General features: G+C 36.5%; 2 protein-coding genes and 1 non-coding gene across 4 annotated transcripts; 2 read left to right on the top strand and 1 right to left on the bottom strand.

Moving 5' to 3' along the window:
* Nucleotides 1-4,285: 4,285 nt before the first annotated feature.
* LOC147404867 (uncharacterized) lies at nt 4,286-5,326 on the bottom strand. The gene has a single exon (XM_086437922.1). It carries the CDS (start codon nt 5,324-5,326, stop codon nt 4,286-4,288), a length of 1,041 nt encoding a protein of 346 aa, XP_086294048.1.
* Nucleotides 5,327-6,345: 1,019 nt separating this feature from the next.
* LOC147404866 (small nucleolar RNA R71) lies at nt 6,346-6,452 on the top strand. The gene has a single exon (XR_015178186.1). It is a non-coding gene; the product is annotated as a small nucleolar RNA R71 (small nucleolar RNA).
* A 7,728-nt stretch (nt 6,453-14,180) lies between these two features.
* LOC147404865 (ion channel DMI1-like) lies at nt 14,181-22,285 on the top strand. 2 transcript variants are annotated; one of them, XR_015177985.1, is made up of 3 exons: nt 14,181-14,200; nt 20,951-21,145; nt 22,093-22,285. XR_015177985.1 is itself a non-coding variant. In XM_086440961.1 (3 exons), exons 1-3 carry the CDS (start codon nt 20,493-20,495, stop codon nt 22,114-22,116), a joined length of 336 nt encoding a protein of 111 aa, XP_086297087.1. In that variant the 5' UTR covers nt 20,481-20,492; the 3' UTR covers nt 22,117-22,285. The 2 variants fall into 2 exon arrangements, 1 of the variants encoding a protein (XP_086297087.1); XM_086440961.1 differs by lacking the exon at nt 14,181-14,200 and adding an exon at nt 20,481-20,609.
* Nucleotides 22,286-22,402: the final 117 nt, after the last annotated feature.

Here is a 22,402-nt window from a genome sequence, read left to right as displayed (position 1 = left end):
GACATATCATTCCACTATTACTGCCAACAAGTATAATTGTAAGTTTGGGGGTCCAATTCTTAATAGTTTTAACCTCAATCAATTCTCAATACATGGCATGTTGAGTTCAGTAATTAATCGTAACTTACAAAGACGATTGCAAAGTGAAAATTGATAAGTTTGGGAGTCCAACTCAAAACCAATTGGCAGTGAGTCTAGGCTAGGCTCAAGAGCTTATAAGGAGAGAGACAAAGCAATGATTTTCCGATGTGGGACTAAACTCAATAAAAATCACAAAAACTATTGTTGTCTAAATTTACGCACGCTAGTATATACGTATCGAAATAAGTAATAAAGTGATAATAAAGTATCGTTCCCATGGAGACTAAATACCAATCTATTGCTAATTACCAATTTATCTCACTTTAATTTTATCTAAACAAAAGTAAAAAATAGGATTTAAAAATAAACAATGAAATAATGCAGAGAATACATTTGCAGATTTAAAATCAATGAGTGATGAAACCTAGGTTTTTAATTTCCCCCAAACAATCCACTTGGTTAAATTCTCCTTCCCTTTATGATAAATTAATCCACTATGATTGTCACCAAGAGCACTAAATTCTCTACAAGCCTCTGTCGATTGTCATGTAAAAATACCCTTCTAAACTAACTCTATATGTCTATTAGAATTAAATTGAGAAGAACTCATTAAGAATAAGCTCTCATAAGGGATGCACATGCAACGTGAGTATATGTCTATCTCAAATTAGCATATGTTACTCTATCTAGGTCATGAACGCAAAATAACTCTGTCGAATATCATGAATGGGTTCTATTATAACCCTAGAATAGAAATTAGTTCATCATTGAAAATAAAATCACAAAAGTATTCAGCCATTCTTAGATTACAAAGTTAAGAGAAGAGTTAAAGTTAAGGAAGATAAAACTCAAAAGCCAATCTCCAATTCTCGTCCTCCTTCTAAATCTTCTGCCTCCATGAAAAACCCAAAACTTCTCTTCGAATAAGGCTTAACCGTTCTTATTTATAGGTATGGAGTCATTAGGGTTTAAGAGTCTTAAAATTCGTGTCCAATTCAGCCCCAAAAATTAATGTGTAAAGCTGGAAACGTAAGCAGGCCATGGCCTCAAAACATGTCATGCCACGACTTGTATTTTAATATTTCTGTTGTGCAATTCTTGAATTCCCACCGCGGCCTCGTTTTCTATGAAGCTGCGGCTTGAAGGCTTTTTTTAGCTTGTATGCTTGGCTTCCTTCTTCCGAGAGTGAACCAATTTGGAGCTAGAATTTCTCCTAAAGTTTGGCAAATATCCCAATGTTCCTAAACTGCAAAATAAGCATAAAAACCAAATAAAAACATAGAATCACATAAAAAGTATAAAACAAACTAAACTTAAATAAAAACAACTAAAAGATTCTAAAATTAATAAAATATTATATTTAAAAGTAGTTAATTCGCAGGTATTAAACCCACTCATCAAATACCTCCAAACTTAACATTTTGCTAGTCCTTGAGCAAAATAAAAAACAAAAAAAAACCTAAGGGAAAGAAATCTAAAACACAAATAAAACACAAGTGATGATACTAGCTTGATTTTCCATACTTGCCTCAAAGATTGTGCAAATTTCAAAATTTTAAAAAAAACTTTAAAAATCGAAACAGTTTAGATTTTCAACCCAAATGTCATTCAACCTCACCTTGAACCCCCTATATATGTGCAAGCAACTCCTTATCACTTAATCAGTTTTCAACTCGAATCAGTTTATGCAATTAAGCATAAACACAGGTGATCTCTAGATATTGACATTGATGAACTCCATAGGCTTATTTTTCATGCTATTCTCCACTAATGTAGGTCGTCACTCAATCAAGAATCAATAGGACTTTTATTCAGCTTGTAATGTGTAGCTGGGTTAAAGGTAGGATAAAAGGAAATTTTGTGCCTCAGATCACCCCTTAAACACATCAATCTCTTAGGATTCTCATAGAGCGCAAACTTACATTTCAACATCAAGTCACTCCGCATTCTCAATCTTGTTTTACTTCATTCCCTTGACAACCTTTTATTTACCATTTTTTTCATTTTTTTTTCATACTTTTTTTTTATAGCCCACTGCACCCCCAAACTTATCTGATTCAATGTATTCTTTAACAAGAAGGGATGTAGTAATGAGACAATTTTGTTTTTTTTTTTTCAACATAAGTATTTTCCAAACCTTCAATTGAATATTCTTGAAACTTTGCCTTCCACATTCTCGAAACTTCACCTTCAACCCTTATTTGCATAGCTCAAAATTATCCAATAGCAATCAATATGCCTAAGAGGTGATGGGTCAAATTTTGGAAAAATTAGACAAAAAGGCTTGGTTAGAACTGTGGGTGCCAAAGAACATGGGAGACACGGCTCAATGGGGAAGACTGGTGATAAAATCAACATAGGTAAGTTTAAAAGGCTCAATCGATCCAAAAATGGCCTAAATCATGTCCCTAATCAAGTGCAACCTAGAATTTCATCTCGAGTAACAATCAAATAAGTTCTAGAGTTCATTGAGATCATGGATCACACTCAAAAGCATAAACACTCCTCAAGTGTATCAAACAACCAAGAGCATCAAGATTTTAAGCTCAATGTAAAAGAGTTCAAAACAATGCTGAATTTCATTAGGGTCAAGCACAAAGACAAGTTCGACTTCAATCATTTTCCAAGAACCATGTATATATTCAATCAAAATCATTATCATTGGCTGTAGATTATTAAACAAAAATCATCACAAAACACAAAAAAAAAAAATTTAATACTAACTTAAACACATTAAAGCAAACATAAAGATAAAAAAAAAAGTTTTCAAAAAAATACAACTCCCACCCCCAAACTTAGTTATTGCATTGTCCTCAATGTAATCAATTAGAACCAAAGGTAGGTGAAAGAACTTCCCTGACATATTTATTGGCGGTCAGGAGTCATCAGCATCATCTACGTCATCTTCATTGCTATTGTCATTCAATCCTGGTGGTAGTGATGAAATGGTGAAGTTTATGTTATGTTACTTTTCACAACCGGTGGCCAAAAATCACGACTCCAACAACAAGTAATCGTAACCCAATCACCAACAGTCGAAATGACAAGTATCACAATTGCACTCAATTATATCCAGCAAGCACCATGTATATCAAACAACCCCCAAAATTTTCAACAACTTAACCTTCCCAACCTCTTTCATTGTCATTGAACTTTTCACAAATACCAGGTATGCACAAAAATTTAATGATCTCCCCAAAATTTAGTAATACCAGCTACTGTCACAAAAAATCGTACATATTGCAGCACAAAATACTCCATCAATCAAACAATCCAATACCCATTCCAACATCAATCACTCCACTCAATCACTTAGCGTCAATCACCAATTAAATCCATCAAATACTCCCGTCAAATTTTCCAATCCAAATAGTCAATATTTTTGTACTCAATATGCAATATAGGTTAATTGAATGTAAAACTTATAGACAAAACCTGATGGTACTCCACTTGATTTGGTTAAATCGGCAAAGAAAGTACTTGGAAGATTTGTTGAAATTTGATGAAATCATGTTCACGGATTTGATCTCTCTTTAGCCACCCTTGAATGGAAGATTTGTTGAAATTTGATAAAATCATGTTCACGGATTTTATCTCTCTTTAGCCACCCTTGAATATTGAGAGGGAAACGTATAAATAATGCTAGAAAAGATGGAGAGAGATGAAGAGTTTTCTATCGTTGAGGCACGAAGAGAAGATTGGTTGTGAAATTGTGTAACATTCGAAATATTAGGGTAAGTGTAACCCTTTTCTATGTTAGTATGATTTTTGGGCCGAGGCCTAGTAGAGTATCATGCCATGGTCTGCATTTTTATATTTCTGATCAGTTCTGTCACGGACTAATGCCTTGGCCTGAGAAAAGTTAAGCCATGGCATCTTCGAACTAAGAGATCAAAACTGCTGTCTGCTTTAAATGTTGCAACTATGATTGAGTAGAAGCTTCTGTTGTGCTACCAATGACTTGTGTCATGTTGCTATTGCAGTTAATTTGCTTAGAGACTCCCAACATGTTTCAACAAAACATAATTAAATAGGATTAAATAGAATTCTAAAAATTATAATAAAAACAAACTAATAACTTTTATTTTTTTATAATAAAAAAACTAATGAAACTCAAAATAAACGAAGAGATAGAGTTTAAAATACTTCGGTTGCCTCCCAAAAAGCGCTTATTTTAAAGTCATTAGCCCGACTTTGTCTGAAGTCACTCCAGGTTTGCTAGAGTGATGGTGGATTTTTGACGGTCAATTCCCCACACATCAAAGATCTCTACCTTCTTCTTGATTAGGTTAAGCGGATGTTGGTGCTCAATAAAGGGCTTATGATATTCTTCCATACGGATTTTTTGCGTGCTGGTAGAAGGACAAATCCCCTTAATATCCGTTATGGACCATCCCAATGCTTTTTTGTAATCTCGCAACTCCCTTAAATGGCTAGGAAGAGACTTGAGCTCTAATGATGATGATTCTTGAGTTGACAGCTTCAAATGAGAACCTAATGGTGGTACTTCTAACAATTCAATTTCTGGTTTAGAACGAGAGAATTTTGGTATAGCCTCCAAGTAGTTCACCAACTCCAAACACTCCAAATCTTTTTCATTGTATGTATTAATGATTACTAATTCAAGCTGGTTAAATGAGAGTGTTTCTTCATAGTCTTGTCGAACACATGTGTCCACTGCATCAATTCTATAACAATCTTCAGGCTCTTCAGTGGGGAACTTCATAGCTTTGAAAACATTAAATTTCACATCTTGATCTTGAACTCTCATAGTAAGCTCCCCATTTTGCACATCAATTAGAGTTCTGCCTGTGGCTAAGAATGGTCTATCAAGAATGATTGGAACATCCTTATCTTCCTCCATATCAAGAACAATGAAATCCACAGGAAATATAAATTTGTCAACCTTAACAAGCACATATTCAATTTTCCCCCTTAGATTCTTTAGTGATCTATCCGCTAACTGGAGTGTCATAGTAGTAAGCCTGGCTTCTCCCAATCCCAATTTTTGAAATATAGACAATGGCATTAGATTAATACTAGCCCCCAAATCACACAAAGCTCTACCAGAGAATTGATTACCTATAGTGCACGGTATAGTAAAACTCCCTGGATCATTAAGTTTTGTTGGAAGTTTCCTTTGAATGATAGCACTACACTCTTCAGTCAAACCTACTGTTTCAAATTCACTCAATTGCCTCTTTTTAGTCAAGATGTCTTTCATAAACATGACATAACTTGGCATTTGCTCCAGAGCTTCAGCAAATGGGATATTAATATGCAATTTCTTGAATACATTCAAAAATTTGCAAACTACTCGTCATGTTGTTGTTTCATGAAATGTTGAGGAAATGGTGGGGGTGGGTTGTACGGAGTAATATTTCTAAGCCCGACTTTTTGTGCTCCTAGTTTATAGTTTCTTTCTCTAGTTCACCATTCTCTTTAGAAATTGTTTCTTTTGCCACTAAAATATCTGGTTCCTTGACAACATCATTCAGCTCTTTTCCACTCCTCAATGTGAGAGCATTGCAGTGCTCCTTACCATCTCTTTTCGGATTAGTCTCTGTATTGTTAGGCAAGGTTCCTTGACGACGATTGTTAATTGTTGAAGCAAGCAGACCCAACTGAATTTTCATATTGCGAATAGAAGCTGCTTGGCTTTGGAGTTGAGTTCTAGTCTCTGTCATGAACTGATTAGTATTGGTTCCCATCTGATGTACTAGATCTTCCAAAGAAGGCTTCTTTTCTCTAAGGGGAACTTGAGGATGATAACCCGATTAAAACATAGGTTTTGTAGATGAAGAGGCATCAACTTGATAGTTGTTACTCCAAGAGAAGTTCAGATGATTTTTCCATCCCGGATTGTAGTAGTTAGAATATGGATTATTTTGTCTGTTACCAATAAAATTTAGAGACTCTGGATTATTATGGCACATATTTCCTGAATGATTGTCTCCACAAATCTCGCATGTAACAATAGGAGTTTGAATGACATGAACTCCAAATGAATCCAACTTTTTAGATAAAGATGCCACTTGAGCAGTCAAAGCAGTAAAAGCATCTAATTCATGCACTCCTGCTGTTCTTCTTGAATTCATCCTCTCTGTATGGTATTGGAAATTATTAGAGGCCATCTCTTCTAATAAATTATACCCATCCTCAAATGTTTTTGCCATAAGAGATTCACCTGCTGCAGCATCAACATTCGTTTTAATAGATCCAACCAACCCATTGTAGAAAATTTGGATGATCAACCAATCTAGTAGAGCATGATGAGGACATCTCCGAATTAGATCTTTATACATTTCCCATGCTTCATAGAGAGACTCACTGTCTAACTGCACGAAAGTAGTGATATCATTCCTCAACTTTGTAGTTTTTTACGGAGAAAAATATTTAGAGAGGAACTTTTTCGCCAACTCATCCCAAGTGGTAATAGACTCCCTTGGTAATGAGTTCAGCCAATTTTTCGCCATATCCCTCAATAAGAATGGAAATAGTCGCAACCGGATGGCATCATCATCAACACCGTTATACTTAAAAGTAGCACATATCTCCAAAAAATTAGCTAAATGTGCATTGGGATCTTCAACATGTGAACCCCCAAACTGAGATGCTTGTACCATCTGAATAGTAGCCGGCTTGAGCTCAAAATTGTTGTTCTGTACCGTTGGATGACGAATACTAATGTAAATCACATCCACCAATGGAACAGCATAGTCCCACATAGACTTAGGAACCTCATTACCATTAGTTCGGTCGGCCATTGTATGGTGTTGAGAAGTTTCTCGCTTATTCTTTCTATTTCTTCGACAAGTTTTTTCAATCTCAAAATCCAAAGGAACAAGCTCTGAATTTCCCGTACTACGCATACACTAGCCAAACACCTACAAAACAAAGAAAAGTTTGGTCTAAAATCAAATATGATTGAATTAACATTAACAAAAAGATTAATAAATTAGTCCCTCGCAGTGATGCCAAAAACTTGTAGTCTAAATTTACGCACACAATTATACGTATCGAAACAAGTAATAAAGTGATAAGAAAGTATCGTTCCCATGGAAACTAAATACCAATCTATTGCTAATTACCAATTTATCTCACTTTAATTTTATTTAAACAAAAGTAAAAAATTGGATTTAAAAATAAACAATGAAATAATGCACAGAATAAATTTACAGATTTAAAATCAATGAGTGATGAAACCTAAGTTTATAATTTCCCCCAAACAATCCACTTGATTGAATTCTCCTTCCCTTTATGATAAATTAATCCACTATGATTGTTACCAAGAACACTAAATTCTCTACAAGCCTCTGTCGATGGTCATGTAAAAATACCTTTCTAAACTAACTCCCTATATGTCTATGAGAATTAAATCAAGAAGAATTCATTAAGAATAAGCTCTCATAAGGGATGCACATGCAACGTGAGTATTTGTCTATCTCAAATTAGCATATGTTACTCTATCAAGGTCATGAACACAAAATAACTCTGTCGATATTATTAAGTTTCACCAATTCAATTCAATCAATGGCCAGTTAATTAAATCGCATTAGACATTGGATAGAATAAACAATCACATGTGAGATCATAGAAGAAAGAAAGAAAACTAATTAAATATTATGAATGGGTTCTATTATAACCCTAGAATAGAAATTAGTTCATCATTGAAAATAAAATAAAATCACAAAAGTATTCAGCCATTCTTAGATTACAAAGTTAAGAGAAGAGTTAAAGTTAAGAAAGATAAAACTCAAGAGTCAATCTCCAATTCTCGTCCTCCTTCTAAATCTTTTGCCTCCATGAAAAACTCAAAACTTCTCTCCGAATAAGGCTTAATCATTCATATTTATAGGTATGGAGTCATTAGGGTTTAAGAGTCCCAAAATCCGTCTCTAATTCGATCCCAAAAATTAACGTGTAAAACTGGAAACGTAAGCAGGCCATGGCCTCAAAACATGTCATGCCGCGGCTTGTATTTTAATATTTCTGTTTTGCAATTCTTAAATTCTCGCCGTGCCCTCGTTTTCTATCTAGCTGCGGCTTGAAGACTTTTTTTAGCTTGTATGCTTAGCTTCCTTTTTTCGGAGAGTGAACCAATTTGGAGCCAGAATTTCTCCTAAAGTTTGGCAAATATCCCAATATTCCATATTGTTCCTAAACTGCAAAATAAGTATAAAAATCAAATAAAAACATAGAATCACATAAAAAGTATAAAACAAACTAAACTTAAATAAAAATAACTAAAAGATTCTAAAATTAACAAAATATTATATTTAAAAGTGGTTAATTCGTAGGTATTATATCATATTAGTTATTGACATACCATTCCACTACTACTGCCAACAAGTGTAATTGGTGATATTTTGACCACAAGTCCTCCATTTCTCTCATATGCCTGGAAAATTGATTAGGCATAGGAAAACGTTTTATACCATGGAAAAAAGTAAGAAAGAAAGGATAGTAGTATCCTCTCCATATTTCTGGCCAAAAGAATTAACCACTTGAAACATTCCTTACTAACCTTAACCACTTGCTGAACATTTGGCTTATTATGCCCATATTTTCGTACAACAGAATCACCATATGCCTGAAACTGTTCAAGGACCTACAAAGATTTGCAAAGGGTGAGAAGAAGCCCACAATGAATACAACTAAGGTAGCTTTATCAATTCAAGTACCTAACGGAGTGAAAGACCAACACCAGGGGCACCATATATGAGCTATCAACATGTCCCAAAGTTGACCATGGACTTCCACAAATGTGGTTGGCTTGTTAGATGTCCCAACTAGTATTAACCAGTACCAAAAATAGAACTGAAATCGGAAACAAGAAAGAAAGAGAACTTGATAAAAAGGACGAGTAAAAATTCTGAAGATGAAAAGAAAATGACTTCTGAAGCATTCCAAAGAGTACTTTCTTTTATTTTGAAAATAATACCTTCAACCTTTGTGACCAATGTATGGTGTAGATGATAATTCATTATGATGTATAAAAATAGTAAATGTGTCAGCATGATGACCTTGTCCTAGCTAGCTATCCTAATACATGATTGAAAAATATTGACATTGTTTTCAATGATCCCATATGTTGTGTCCCAGTCAGACAAAACAGATAAAGAGTTATTTTGGCAAAGGATCACCTTATCAATGCTAGTTATGCCTCCATTCATAGTGAATTGTACGTCTGGAAAATCACGCAAAAGGCCAAAGTAGTACTCATATCTGCATATTAAATAAAATGTCATCAATTTCCTGAAACCAAAAATGACATTACAAAAGAGAGAATTCCATGAAAAGCTTTCGACAAAACAAAAAAAAATAAAAATAAAAAGGAATTATGATTACTACAAATTTGGAACCAAGGAAGGCGGCCCATGCTGAACATGAGCATGTCTTGAATCAAACAGATACCCCCGGCGAGCATTTTGAAGTTTTTTCATGGGTTGCAAGAAGAGGCCTTCAATTCTTCGCATCATATTTTATGAAAAATGCTTCCATTGACCATCTTGGGCCATTTTGAAAGAGACATTTGGATTTTTGAGGAAAAAGTTCTCAAATTTTGGTCATTTCCACAACACTTCCACCATTTCCATGACAAGTGTATCAACTTCCACACTAGTCAAAATATTTTTGTAGGAAATGTTTCTTTCTAGGATGATCAAAATAGACACCAAAATCCTAATTAGCACACTCCTACCCTCTCTCTTTGGACACCCAAATTTTATGTCAAATACTTTACTCCAAAGAACATTTGGTTCCTCCACAACCACTTCTCCAAGAGAGCTCCATTCATCTTCAAGAATTGTCTCAATCCCTACCACCCAATATCCTTGGGTTTGCTTAGAGCCTCCCAATATGCTAAACAGTACTTAACTTGTCATCTTCACTCCTCCATAAAAACTCCTCAATGAGCTCTTCCCCCTCTTTGTCACATAAAAAATTCTACTTTTTCTTTCAAGATTGTTATTGTAGTTAACAATATCATGCAAAATCTTACAAACCATCACACTAACAATTGGACTCCCTACCTACAAAATAGAATACAAAGGACTTCCTAGATTTGTCATCCACTCATATAAGCATATAGAAGGTTGGAACTAGAAAAATTGATCTCATAAACTTATGGTAAACTTTTTACCTAAACAAGCAAAAAAAGAAATCTTGAGGTGTCGCACTAGAAATCGGTGTTAAGAGTCCAACGTATATTAGGTACTCCATGTAAATTCGATAAGATATTTAATATTCTCTACTGGTTTTTACCCAAATATGAAGATCAGATGCTATATTGATGATAAGACATACATTACCCATTAAGATTTTAGTTGCATACTTATCTTCTCAATGATCCAATAGTTAGAAACACTGGTCCTAGTATCAAACAATAGTTAGACATACATTACCCCTATGGATCCTAGTATCAAATTAATCAAGAATACTGGTCGTGCTAAAACTCAATTAGAATATGCCAGTGTTATTAGGAGTCTTATGTATGTTATGCATTGCACAAGACCTGACATTGCACACGTAGTAGGTGTGTTATGTCATTTCACTAGTAATCCAAGTACCGAGCATTGGAATGATGTGTCTAAAGTTTTAAGGTACTTGAACGGGAATTTAGACTATGGACTACATTATCAAGGATATCCAAATGTACTTGAAGGGTACAGTGATGCAAGTTGGAATAATGTCAAGTCAAATTCAAAGTCTACAGCTGGTTGGATCTTTACGTTAGGTGGAACTGCTATTTCCTGGGCATCTAAGAAGCAGACTTGTATTTCGAACTCTACCATGATATCAGAAATGATAGCATTGGCAGATTCATGTAAAGAGGCAGAGTGGCTTAGAAATCTGTTAATGGATATACCATTATGGAACAAGCCCACTCCAGCTATAATGAACAATTGTGATAGCCAGGAAACATTGTACAAAGTTAAAAGTAAAGCGTACAATGAAAAATCAAGGCACATAAGCCTAAGACAAAATTTTGTGAGATAATTACTCAAAAGTGGAGTAATTACAGTCGATTATGTGGAATCCAATAGGAATTCAGCGGATCCTTTAACTAAAGGACTTCCAAGAGATATGATATCTAAAACTTCTAAAGAAATGGGGCTAAGGTCTATAAAATAAATCAATCACCTTTGATAGGAACCTAACCTTTGTCTTGAAATAGATAGACAAGGTTCAATGGGTACGAACAAGTCAAATAAGTGGTTTAACAGGATACTAGAACTAATTTACCCCACTTTCTAAATCTAGTGTTGGTTTCTACAAGATAAAAGATGGATGCAAATTCTTAATATGTTCTAAAATTTTAAGTAGTGACTCGCAGAATCACTTCAAGTGAACTTACCTATATGAGTAAGGAAATCAGGTCGTTTCCTATGAAAACTAGATCGTTTCTAAAAGCACTTATAAAAATAGGATATAGCGCATGACCATTAATGTGCAAAGCAAATAGTACACTCAACCTCATGGAGAAAAGTATGTGTGAAGAATCCGGCTCGTTTCTAAGGGTCCTTGGTTTAAGATACGTTCACTACAACACTTGACAAAACTTTGGTTGTTTATACTAAGTGAAGGTTCAAATCCAAAAGATAACTCTCATCTATGTACTAATCTCTACGATGATGTCAATTTTTGTAAACTAATGTATTTGTTTAATCGTTCTTTAGTTGTAAGAACTACGAAAGTTTGATCCCTAATTGGGTACGTAGGCAGCTACTTGAAGTGGTGCATCTGTTTTAATATATATATATATATATATATATATATATATATATTTCAACTATTTATATTTTGAAATAGTAGGGGATTTGTTAAATATTTTCAAAATAAAATAAGTATTTTGTGATGTATTGGTTTGTTTTTCTTAAGTTAGATTTTGAGATTTTTTGTGTATATAAGGTTTAGTCCCACATCGCTCACAAATAAGAAAGTGGTGTACCTTATAAGTAATAGTCTACATAGTTAGTTGTATTTGTGTCACACCTTTATGCTTTGATCCAGTGCTTCGAGGTAGTACGAAATACCACCTGCGCACGCGCACACGCACACCCACGTGCAACGTGCGAAAGAACGATTGGGCGTTTAGGGCGCTTTGAGGCGCATTTTGCACTTCGCACGTATGCATCGTTGCGAGGAATTGGAGAGTCTTAAAGTTTTTTAGATACGAAAATATCCAACGGTTGTGGTCGATTCGTCACGTATGATGGATTGGGTATGATCAGCACCGAATGATCAAGTTAGTATCCGATCGGGAACCGATCGGATACGATGGATCGAAATAATACTGGATCGAGAGCGATTCGATGCGTTGGATCAACATAGTACCTGATCAGAACGATCAGGTGCAATGGATCGATATAGTACCTGATCAGATTCGATCAAGTGCGTTGGATCAAGTTAGTACCCTATTAGATCAGGTGCATTGATTCATGATTGTACCCAATCAAAATCGATCAGATGTGTTGGTTCATGATTGGTATCCGATCAGGAATGATCGGATGCATTAGATCAAATGGCAACTGATCGGACGCAATCAGAGCCACTAGATCAAACAGATTCAACTAAAAGGTGTTAGATAAAAGGCATGAAACACATACCTTCGATAGAGTGCAATTTGGATCGTTAGATCTCAGATAGACACAATCGAACGGCTATTAGACCAAGAGACATTAAATCATGACTCTTAGTCAACAGACACAAAATTGGCTATAAAAAGCTAACCAGAATCCAGATTTCTTCACTGAAAAATTATGTATTCTCATCTCTCTAAGCTTAATATCTAGGCATCATCAGTTTCTTATTTTTTCGAGTGTTCTAGGCTAAATCGGATCGTACATAATCTGATTTAATATATTGAGTGTAAGGCTTCTTTGTATCCTGAAGGCATTTGTTCATCGATCCCTTGTGTACTTTGGTTCAACCAGTAAGGGAGAATATTTGTCTAAAAGAGATCGAATTAAATTCGAGCCTAGAAGTTAATTTTTTCCTTCATCGTATTACTCCCAAAATATCCAACATATTTGGTCATGATGAGAATAGAGTGAATCACTAGTTGGTTGAGGTTCAATCAAAGAGGGTTCTTGACTAATTGGAATGATCTTAATCGAAATCTTTATTGAGTAATAAGGTGTTCTTCTTACTTTTTGGGGTAAGGTGACATTTGATAAACTTGTATGTGTCATCACACATCACACACTATTATTCTTCATACGGATGTTTCTTTAACATTTTTTATGCTTGGGCAAACTTATGCCATAAAACCCATCACTGGCTTATTTGGCATGACTGATTGCTATTTTTATCTTTAGATCGAAGAGGGGAAGATTACGCTGGTGAAAGAATTTAAGCCTCCTCAGATCTCCGAGGACTTGAATGTTGCAATTAAAAACGGGAAAGTTCGGGCTCCTACTCATATTATTTCCACCATCTCAGATGACAGAGGTTTGATTTGAGGCTATCGTTTTTCACTTTATATTTAGCCATTTGATCAAATGCTCAAAGATTTGATTCATTAAATTCTCCTTTGTTTCTATTTGCAAGTGAGGAGCCATGTTATGCTGGTGTCCCAATGTCATCCATTGTGGAGCAGGGTTATGGTGTTGGTGATGTTATCTCTTTTTTGTGGTTCAAACGAAGTCTTCCTCGTTATTGTACACAGTTCATTGAGGTAGATTTGTTACAAGTGTTGAGCTTTGTTATGATCCCATTTTTCCATCTTAAATTTGCTTGCATTTAGAGTTTTAATCACTTTAGCCTTGCTATGCTTGCTAATTTTTTCTTGTACATCAAGCACTTCGTCATTAAGCAAAATTATCTTTTTCTATATTTTTTTGTCTAATCAAAACATTTGGCTTGGTCAGATTTGCATCATGTTGTGTGCCGGCCATGGGCCTTTTGTCTCTGGTGCTCACAACACCATAGTTACAGCAATGGCTGGAAAGGATCTGGTTTCCAGCCTTGTTGCTGGTATATTCCACTTGATATCATCTATCACTGTTTAATAGTTTGTTGTTCATTCTAGTAACCGTTGTCCATTTACAAGATAATTAGTTAAATCACCTAATTAGAAAAGGCGAGTTCAATAAGATTATGGACCCAAGAGAAGGTTTGCAACTTCACATGATAATATTGCTATAGTTCTATAAGATTAATTTTGACAAAAAATATTTTCATGGACTATTAATAGGTTTTGTTCTTCTTAATGAATTGAGTTTGCAAATAAGGACAAGGCTTTGATTGAGCAGAATTGAGTTTGCAAATTAGCTGTTCTCAATATCCTGATGATCATCAAAACAAGAAAAAAAAAATCAGTTTATTCTAATCTTGATTGAGCTTGTTAGGTTAACAATGGTCTTTCTTTTTCTTGATGGTCTTGTTATGATACATTTTCTTCTAATAATGGGGTTTGATGGTATTAGTGGTTTGATTCTGCCATCACTAATTCGGATTCTTGTTCTATTCCGTTGATATAGGCACAATGTCGTAAATCCTTGTGTTTTATGGGATTGTGTGAACTTTACTATTTCAATTTTTCCACAATGTTAGATAAAGGAGTTAGGATTCTGTGGCATTAGCAATAGTAGTTGGTGTGGCAATAGCATCTATCAAGAATAATTGGTGTGGCAATAGCACATCTCTCTCTATTATAAATACAGCAGCTATCTTGTGGTAGAATAAGATAGAAATCTGTAAAATTAGAGAGAGGGCTAGGAGAGATTACAAAGGAAGAGGTTGATCTTCTCTTTGATTAAAAACCAAGCTTTCTTCTTGAGACGAACTTGCGGGTTGTGCAAGTCGTTGGTTTCTTCATATAGTGGATTCTTCCTTTACCCCCGTGGACGTAGGCACATCGCTGAACCACGTAAATATTGTGTGAGCATCTCTTTATTTTCTATTTACGTTCGTAGTTAGTTTTACTTTACTTTGATTGCTAGTAGTGTTGGTCATTGCTTGTTGGTGTGTTTTGGAACTTGGTATAAGTTTCTATAAAGGGTTTCTCTCTAGGTATTTTGCTTCTGCGACTTCCCTCCTAACAATTGGTATCAGAGCCCTTATTCAAATCAGGGTGGTTAAGCTCTGATTTGAGGTATTTGCTTGGGTATTGTGTAGTGTACACAAGGTGTTTTTTGAAATTCCTGAGAAAAGCTGGTGTTGTTAAACAAGCGGAACCGTCAAAGTGGGAAAGTATGAGATAGAAAAGTTCAATGGGAAGAATGATTTTTCCTATTGGAGGATGAAAATGAAAAATTTACTAATCTCACAGAAATGGCATAAGGCGTTGGCAGGAAAAGAAAAGAAGCACAAAGACATGTCTGATGAGGATTGGGAAGAGTTAGATCTCGAAGCACGAGCGTCGATAATTCTATGCTTTGAAAGGGATGTAGCTTTCTTGGTAGATGGAGAGGTAACGGCTGCGGGTATGTGGTCAAAGTTAGAAAACAACTTCATGACGAAGACTCTAACAAATCGGATCTATTTGAAGTCCAGATTGTATACTTGCAAGATGGAGGAAGATACACCAATCTAGGAATACATTAACAAGTTTGATAGGATCATATCAGATTTGAAGGATATTGATGTGAAGGTAGAAGATGAGGATCAAGCACTTTTGTTGCTTCTTTCGTTGCCAAAGTCATATGAGAACCTTGTACAAACATTGATGCTTGTGGGTGAAAATTTAACGATGAATGAACTAGAACATCACTTCTAGCGGATAATCTTCAAAAGATTGCAACTAGTGGCATGGCTACTAGTGGTAATAAGGAGCAAGCAAAGGGGTTGTTTGTAAGAGGAAGAAGAAATGAGCGAGGAAAAGGCAAGGAAGGAAAGTCTAGATCGAGTTCTAGACCTCTTGCGGAAAGACCGTGTTTCAAATGCGGTGAGCTTGGGCATTTCAAGGCAAATTGCCCTAACAAAAGAGTAGGCGGGAAGAAGAACAACAAAAATAAGTTTAATGGGAAGCAACAAGGCAAGCAAGAGGCTAGCTATGCTTCGGAAGAAGAAGGCAGTGATGTAATGATTCTTGATTCGGGTTGCTCTTACTCCGTCACGAGTGATGAAGAAATCTCTGGTAAGTGGATTCTTGATTCGGGTTGCTCTTACCATATGTGTCCAAATAGGAAGTGGTTTACTGAAGAGCATGAATCCTTGCATGGGTAATTTTTTGCGAGCTTGTTCTTATGGAAAGGCACACCGGGTTTCAGTTCTTCAGGCAAACACAGAAGCAGAGGTATATTAGACTATGTGCATACAGATGTTTGGGGTCCGGCTACGGTAACTTCCAAAGGTGGTTCTAGGTATTTTGTCTCATTCGTGGATGATTATTCTAGGTATGCTTAGATTTATTTCCTTAAGCATAAGAATGAGGTATTCAAGACATTCAAGAAGTGGAAAGCAATGGTTGAGAACACACGAGCAGAAAACCGAAGACATTACGATCTGATAACGATACAGAGTATACAGAGGGTGCCTTCAAGGAATTCTGTGATCAGGAAGGTATTGCTCGACACTGGACAGTCAGAAAAACACCACAGCATAATGGAGTCGTAGATAGACTGAATCGAACATTGCGGGAGAGAGCAATGTGTATGCGCTCGTATGCTGGTTTGGGCAAAGAATGGTGGGCAAAGTCGGTAGCTACAACTTGCTACATAGTAAACCAATCTCCACATTCGAAGTTAGATGGAGATGTACCTTACAGGGTGTGGTCAGGAGAGCATGCAGATTATGAGAGACTTAGAATTTTCGGTTGCACAGCTTATTACCATGTCAACGAGGGAAAGCTTGCCGTTAGAGCCAAGAAGGCAATATTCTTGGGGTATGCAACATGAGTAAAAGGCTATCGCCTTTGGTGTGTAGAGGATTCTAAGTTCATAATTAGCATAGATGTTACTTTTGATGAGAGCTCCATGGTAGCTTTGTCAAAAGCTATGGTGCCGGTTATGAAGGTGTTGAGACTTCAAAGTCTCAAGTGGTTGATATAGAACCTAAAGACCAACCAGGTTCTAGTCATGTTCAAGAGGAGCATCATAGAGACACTCAAGATGAGAGTAATGATGAGCTTGAACATAAGGAGGTTCAGCAAGAGAATGTCCAAGCATTTCAACAACAACAGCTTGAAGAGTCTTTGGCTTCCACTAGGCCGAAGCGAGCATACAAGCAAGTTCAGAAGCTAGGTTCATATCAGCCTCTGAGGCATTATGGGTAGGTAAACTTGGTTGAGTACGCACTCTCGGTGGAGGATGATGAGCCGGTCACCTTCAAAGAAGTTATTCGGGATAGAGATAGTGAGAGTTAGTCAGCTGCAATGGAAGAAGAGATGGAATCTCTTTGGAAGAACCAAACATGGGAGGTAGTCCCATTGCCCGTGGGAAAGAAAGCTATTGGTTGTAAGTGGGTGTACAAAAGGAAAGAAGATCCTTCCAATCTCGGCGGTACAAGGTACAAGGCTAGACTAGTGGCTAAGGGGTTTGCATAAAGAGAGGGTGTTGATTACAATGAGATTTTTTCTCCTGTGGTGAAGCATACTTCTATTCGGGTGCTATTAAGTATTGTTGCTCATGTGATCTTGAGTTGGAACAACTCGATGTCAAAACAGCCTTCTTGCACGGAGAATTGGATGAGGAAATTTATATGCATCAACTTAGGGCTACAAGGTTGAGGGTAAGGAACGTCAGGTATGTCGCTTGAGGAAATCACTTTATGGATTGAAGCAATCTCCTCGGCAGTGGTACAAGCGATTTGATTCCTTCATGCTACAGCATGGGTTCTCCAGAAGTGATTATGACTGTTGTGTCTATATTCGGAAGCTTCGTGGAGGTGATTATATCTATCTTCTATTGTATGTGGATGACATGCTTATTGCTTCGTTGAGTAAGGTGGAGATAGATAAGCTGAAATCTCAACTTGGTAAAGAGTTTGCGATGAAAGACATGGGAGCTGCTAAGAAAATACTAGGTATGGAGATCAAAAGAGAGAGGTCAAACCAGCGATTGTTCTTAAGTCAGAAAGGCTACATTGTGCGGGTCATCGCAAGGTTCGGGATGCAAGGTGCTAAGTCAGTGGTGACTCCATTGGCTCCACATTTCAGACTCTCGAGTAAACAATCTCCCATTACAACGGAAAGAAGGCACACATGGAACGTGTACCTTATGCTAGTGCAGTTGGCAGTTTGATGTATGCCATGGTTTGTACACGTCCAAATATTTCACAAGCGGTCAGTGTGGTCAGTAGGTTCATGGCGAACCTAGGGAAGACACATTGGGAAGTAGTGAAATGGGTCCTAAGGTACTTGAAGGGTACCGCTGATACGGGTTTGTGTTTTGGTGGAGATACATGTCAGATTAGTGGGTTTGTTGACTCATATTATGTAGGTGATCTAGACAGACGACGGTCTACTACTGGTTATGTGTTCAGTATACATGGTGCTCCAGTTAGTTGGCGATCGATGTTACAGGCTACAATGGCACTTTCTACTACAGAGGCCGAGTACATGGCCATGGTAGAGGAAGTGAAGGAAGCATTGTGGTTGTGGGGTATTCTAGATGATTTGGGGATTAAGCAGGATTGTGTGAACTTGTGGTGTGATCGTCAGAGTGCGATTCACTTGGCTAAGAATCAAGTTCATCATGCTCGTACCAAGCATATCGACGTCAGGTATCATTTTGTGCGGGATGTCATAGAGGAAGGTGATGTTTCTCTCATGAAGGTGCATACAAATGAGAACCCCGCAGACATGTTAACCAAGGTGGTAACAGGTAGCAAGTTCCAGTACTGCTTGGACTTGCTTCATATTGGCCCGTGTTGAGTTGCCCAAGAGGGCATGGCCCTTGGGGCGGAGTTGGGTGAGGTGGAGTCTTTATGAAGAGATGGAAAGAACTACGATGGCTTGATCCCGGTCAGAGGGTACGTAGGCAACCATGGTCAGAATGGTGCAGCCGAGTTGGTGTTACAGGTTACTCTTGTGTGGTATAGCTTTGCATGCTTGCAGCTTCTTCTTGTGTTCGTCCAAAATTTGAGGTGTTTTTCAAATTATGTACGAGGTGGAGAATTGTTGCATCAGCAATAGTAGTTGGTGTGGCAATAGCACATCTCTCTTTATTATAAATACAACAACTATCTTGTGGTAGAATAAGTAAGATATAAATCTGTAAACTTAGAGAGAGGGCTAGGAGAGATTACAAAGGAAGAGGTTGATCTTCTCTTTGATTAAAAACCAAGCTTTCTTCTTGAGACAAACTTGCGGGTTATGCAAGTCGTTGGTTTCTTCATATAGTGGATTCTCCCTTCACCCCCGTGGACGTAGGCACATCGCTGAACCATGTAAATATTGTGTGAGCATCTCTTTATTTGCTATTTACGTTCGTAGTTAGTTTTACTTTACTTTGATTGCTAGTAGTGTTGGTCATTGCTTGTTGGTGTGTTTTGGAACTTGGTATAAGTTCCGATTTTGGAACTTGGTATAAGTTTTTATAAAGGGTTTCTCTCTAGGTATTTTGCTTCCGCGGCTTCCCTCCTAACAGATTCAATGGGTTAGTGCCATGGCATATTATACATGGCAACTGTCTCATCCATTCTATTTCATGAGAATATAATGAATGTACAGATGGCAATCAGTCATCAGGTATAACTTCAAAGGTGGTTCAACTTTGAATCCCAATTCTTTCATGAGAGATCATATCTGTGTCAGTTCAGAAACAACATGAGACATTGCAATATATTCAGTTTTTGCAATGTTTTACGCCTTGAGTATACTCTTCTGAATGATGAAGTTTCTTTCCATTTGATCTCCTATGATATGCATCTCTGTGAAGGTTGTTGGTTTCTTGGGACACTATTTTTCAGGGTTCCAGCTGCACCTGCCCCTCCCAATTCAAGATAACTCATTTTGGTAAATCATCACTCCCATGGCACTCATGCAAATCAGCTAAATTGAAGATATTAGAGATTTCATCTACAAACAAACCATTTTGATATGCATTGCTCTCTGTTGTCTTCAACACCTTGAATGATCTCACTTTTCAATCATTGGTTTGTTGTAGGTTTCTATCGGAAACATCTCCTTTGTGTAGCTTTCGTCCAGATTTTGTTATGCTTTTTTAGGTACCTTTATTATGTTCATGGAAATTGCTTCGTGTCCCTACTATCTTTCCTGAAGATTGCCAAAGGTACCAAATCTAGGGGACAGTCAGATTTACTTCCATAGTCAGCCTCTATGGTCTCTTGCCTGTTAATTGATTCTTGGAACTGTTTTGGGAGATGAAAACTTTTAGTTGTTGAATTATTACTGCAAAGAATGGATGACTAATCTTGTAGGATCACTTTGGATATGATATGGGAAAAAACTAAAATGATCTGCAAAACCTGGAGAACTCAGAAATGTTTCTCTTATCTTATTCATGCCCCTCCATCTGCAGGTACGCAAGGCAAATTTTCCCAATCTTTTTAGCCCTCCAAAATATTCAAAGAAGATACTGTTCTGTGGGTGGCATCACGACATAGATGATATGATCATGGTAATTTGATTGTACTTTTAGATCCTTCAATATCACATTGAAGTTGTTTGTGTAGTTCTGATAATAGTTCCCTTTATACACTTAAGTGGGTGTTTGGTGCAAGAAATGAAAACATATGGAAAGGTGTGCCTTTTTTTCTGGATGTCTTCTGTTTCTCTGCAGGTGGAGCAGTGGACAAGGAAAGGTGCATTCACAATGCTTGGCCTTTAAGAGGCCTTAACTTCATCAATAGCTGAGATTGAAAACAAGTTCTTTCAATCTCTATGGGCATTCTTCACCAATGAAGAGAAGATATTTCATTCTCTAACTTGATTTGTTGCTTCTCCAATGTCATTTTTCAGGTACTAGAGTCATTCTTGGCACCAGGTTCAGAACTGTGGATGTTTAATGAGGTTCCAGAAAAAGAAAGAGAGAAGAAGTTAATTGATGGTGGACTTGATCTTTTGGGATTGGAGAACATAAGGCTTGTCCATAAAGAGGGAAATGCTGTTATTCGACAGCATTTAGAGAGTCTTCTTGTGGAGACATTTGATTTTGTGAGTGTCCATCATCTCTTCCTAATTTTATATTTTCTACTTAGAGATTTCTCTTGATATAAGGAAATGCTGAAAATACTAGAGATATTGAGCTTGAGACTGAACCAGCGTCCTCATGATGCCAGATTCCCTTTCGAATATTTTTATGCTATAAGGTCACTTATCCAAATTATCCCTTTGTTTCTTATCATCTTTCTTAGTAATGAAGCCTCAACTCATTCTTTATAATCATGCATTTCAGATGCAAACAGTAGTCCGATACCCAACATAAGTCTAACAATGAAAAGTGGAAGCCAATTTCATATTTATGATCCAATAATTGTCATTTCAACTCGGGTAAGACCTTGCTTCTATTAGAGTTTTTGTATATTCTTCAACCCACCTTGTCTAAAGTATTATGTGTACTCACGATTTGCAAGCTGAGCTTGTATATTATGATCCAATAATTGTCAGCATTTTATCTCAGATAAATGAGGGAAAATGATGATCCAATTTTTTATAATAGGCCATCAAGAGGTATGTTTTTGTACTTAAACAATTGGTAACATAACATTTACTATGTCCTTTCATGAAGCCTTTTTCATTATCTAATGTTCAGGTTTTTATTTAGTTCTTGTTATATTGAAACTTCAAACTTCAATTTTATATTTGCATTAGCGGAGTGTGTGAGCTGCAGACTACAGTCCCCGAAGGTTATCAACTCCTAATCGAGTCCATACACTTGAACTAGCTGATTTATTAAATGCATACACTTGCAAATAACTTGAGTCAGTCCTTTAGATACAACATATATGAAAATGATGATGCTCTAATACCACATACACTTGAACTAGCTGATTTATTAAATGCATTCATTTGATTTGATAAATGTGTAGCTTATGTATTATTGTTCTATGGAAGTAATAAAAAAATCAGAAAAATTGAAGAGTTCTATTTCTATTTTGCAGGATATTGTGCTTATCTTGATGTAGAGAATGCGAGACACATTCTTTGGTGAAATGTCTATAACCCAGGGGAGTGATAGCGTAAACTCGTTTTTTGATGGGTATGTGAATGCATCTACCATCATATAGTTGTTGGTTAAGCAATGGATGAAGGGGTAAAATCTGTACATGTTTATAATGTGACAATGGATGCTCTAAAAGATACTGCGAAAAAAGGTCACAACTGCAAAGAAGCAATCAACAAGTGCATGTCAATGAAGGAAATCAATTGGGCCATTGAATCTATTTTCTCCTCTTACTCAGATTTTGTTCT

Source organism: Akebia trifoliata, chromosome 4 (genome assembly GCF_017979445.1).
Source record: "Akebia trifoliata isolate Shusen 1 chromosome 4, ASM1797944v1, whole genome shotgun sequence".
Taxonomy (NCBI): Eukaryota; Viridiplantae; Streptophyta; class Magnoliopsida; order Ranunculales; family Lardizabalaceae; genus Akebia; species Akebia trifoliata.
The sequence above is the reverse complement of the archived record's forward strand: the minus strand, read 5'-3'. Positions and strand labels throughout refer to the sequence as shown.

Coding starts and splice junctions, on each gene's coding strand:
- LOC147404867 (XM_086437922.1), bottom strand. CDS start 5,326: ATGCCAAGTTATGTCATGTTTATGAAAGACATCTTGACTAAAAAGAGG.
- LOC147404865 (XM_086440961.1), top strand. CDS start 20,493: ATGCCCCTCCATCTGCAGGTACGCAAGGCAAATTTTCCCAATCTTTTT. Junction 20,610..20,950: donor ACATAGATGATATGATCATG/GTAATTTGATTG, acceptor GTCATTTTTCAG/GTACTAGAGTCATTCTTGGC. Junction 21,146..22,092: donor TTGTGGAGACATTTGATTTT/GTGAGTGTCCAT, acceptor TCTATTTTGCAG/GATATTGTGCTTATCTTGAT.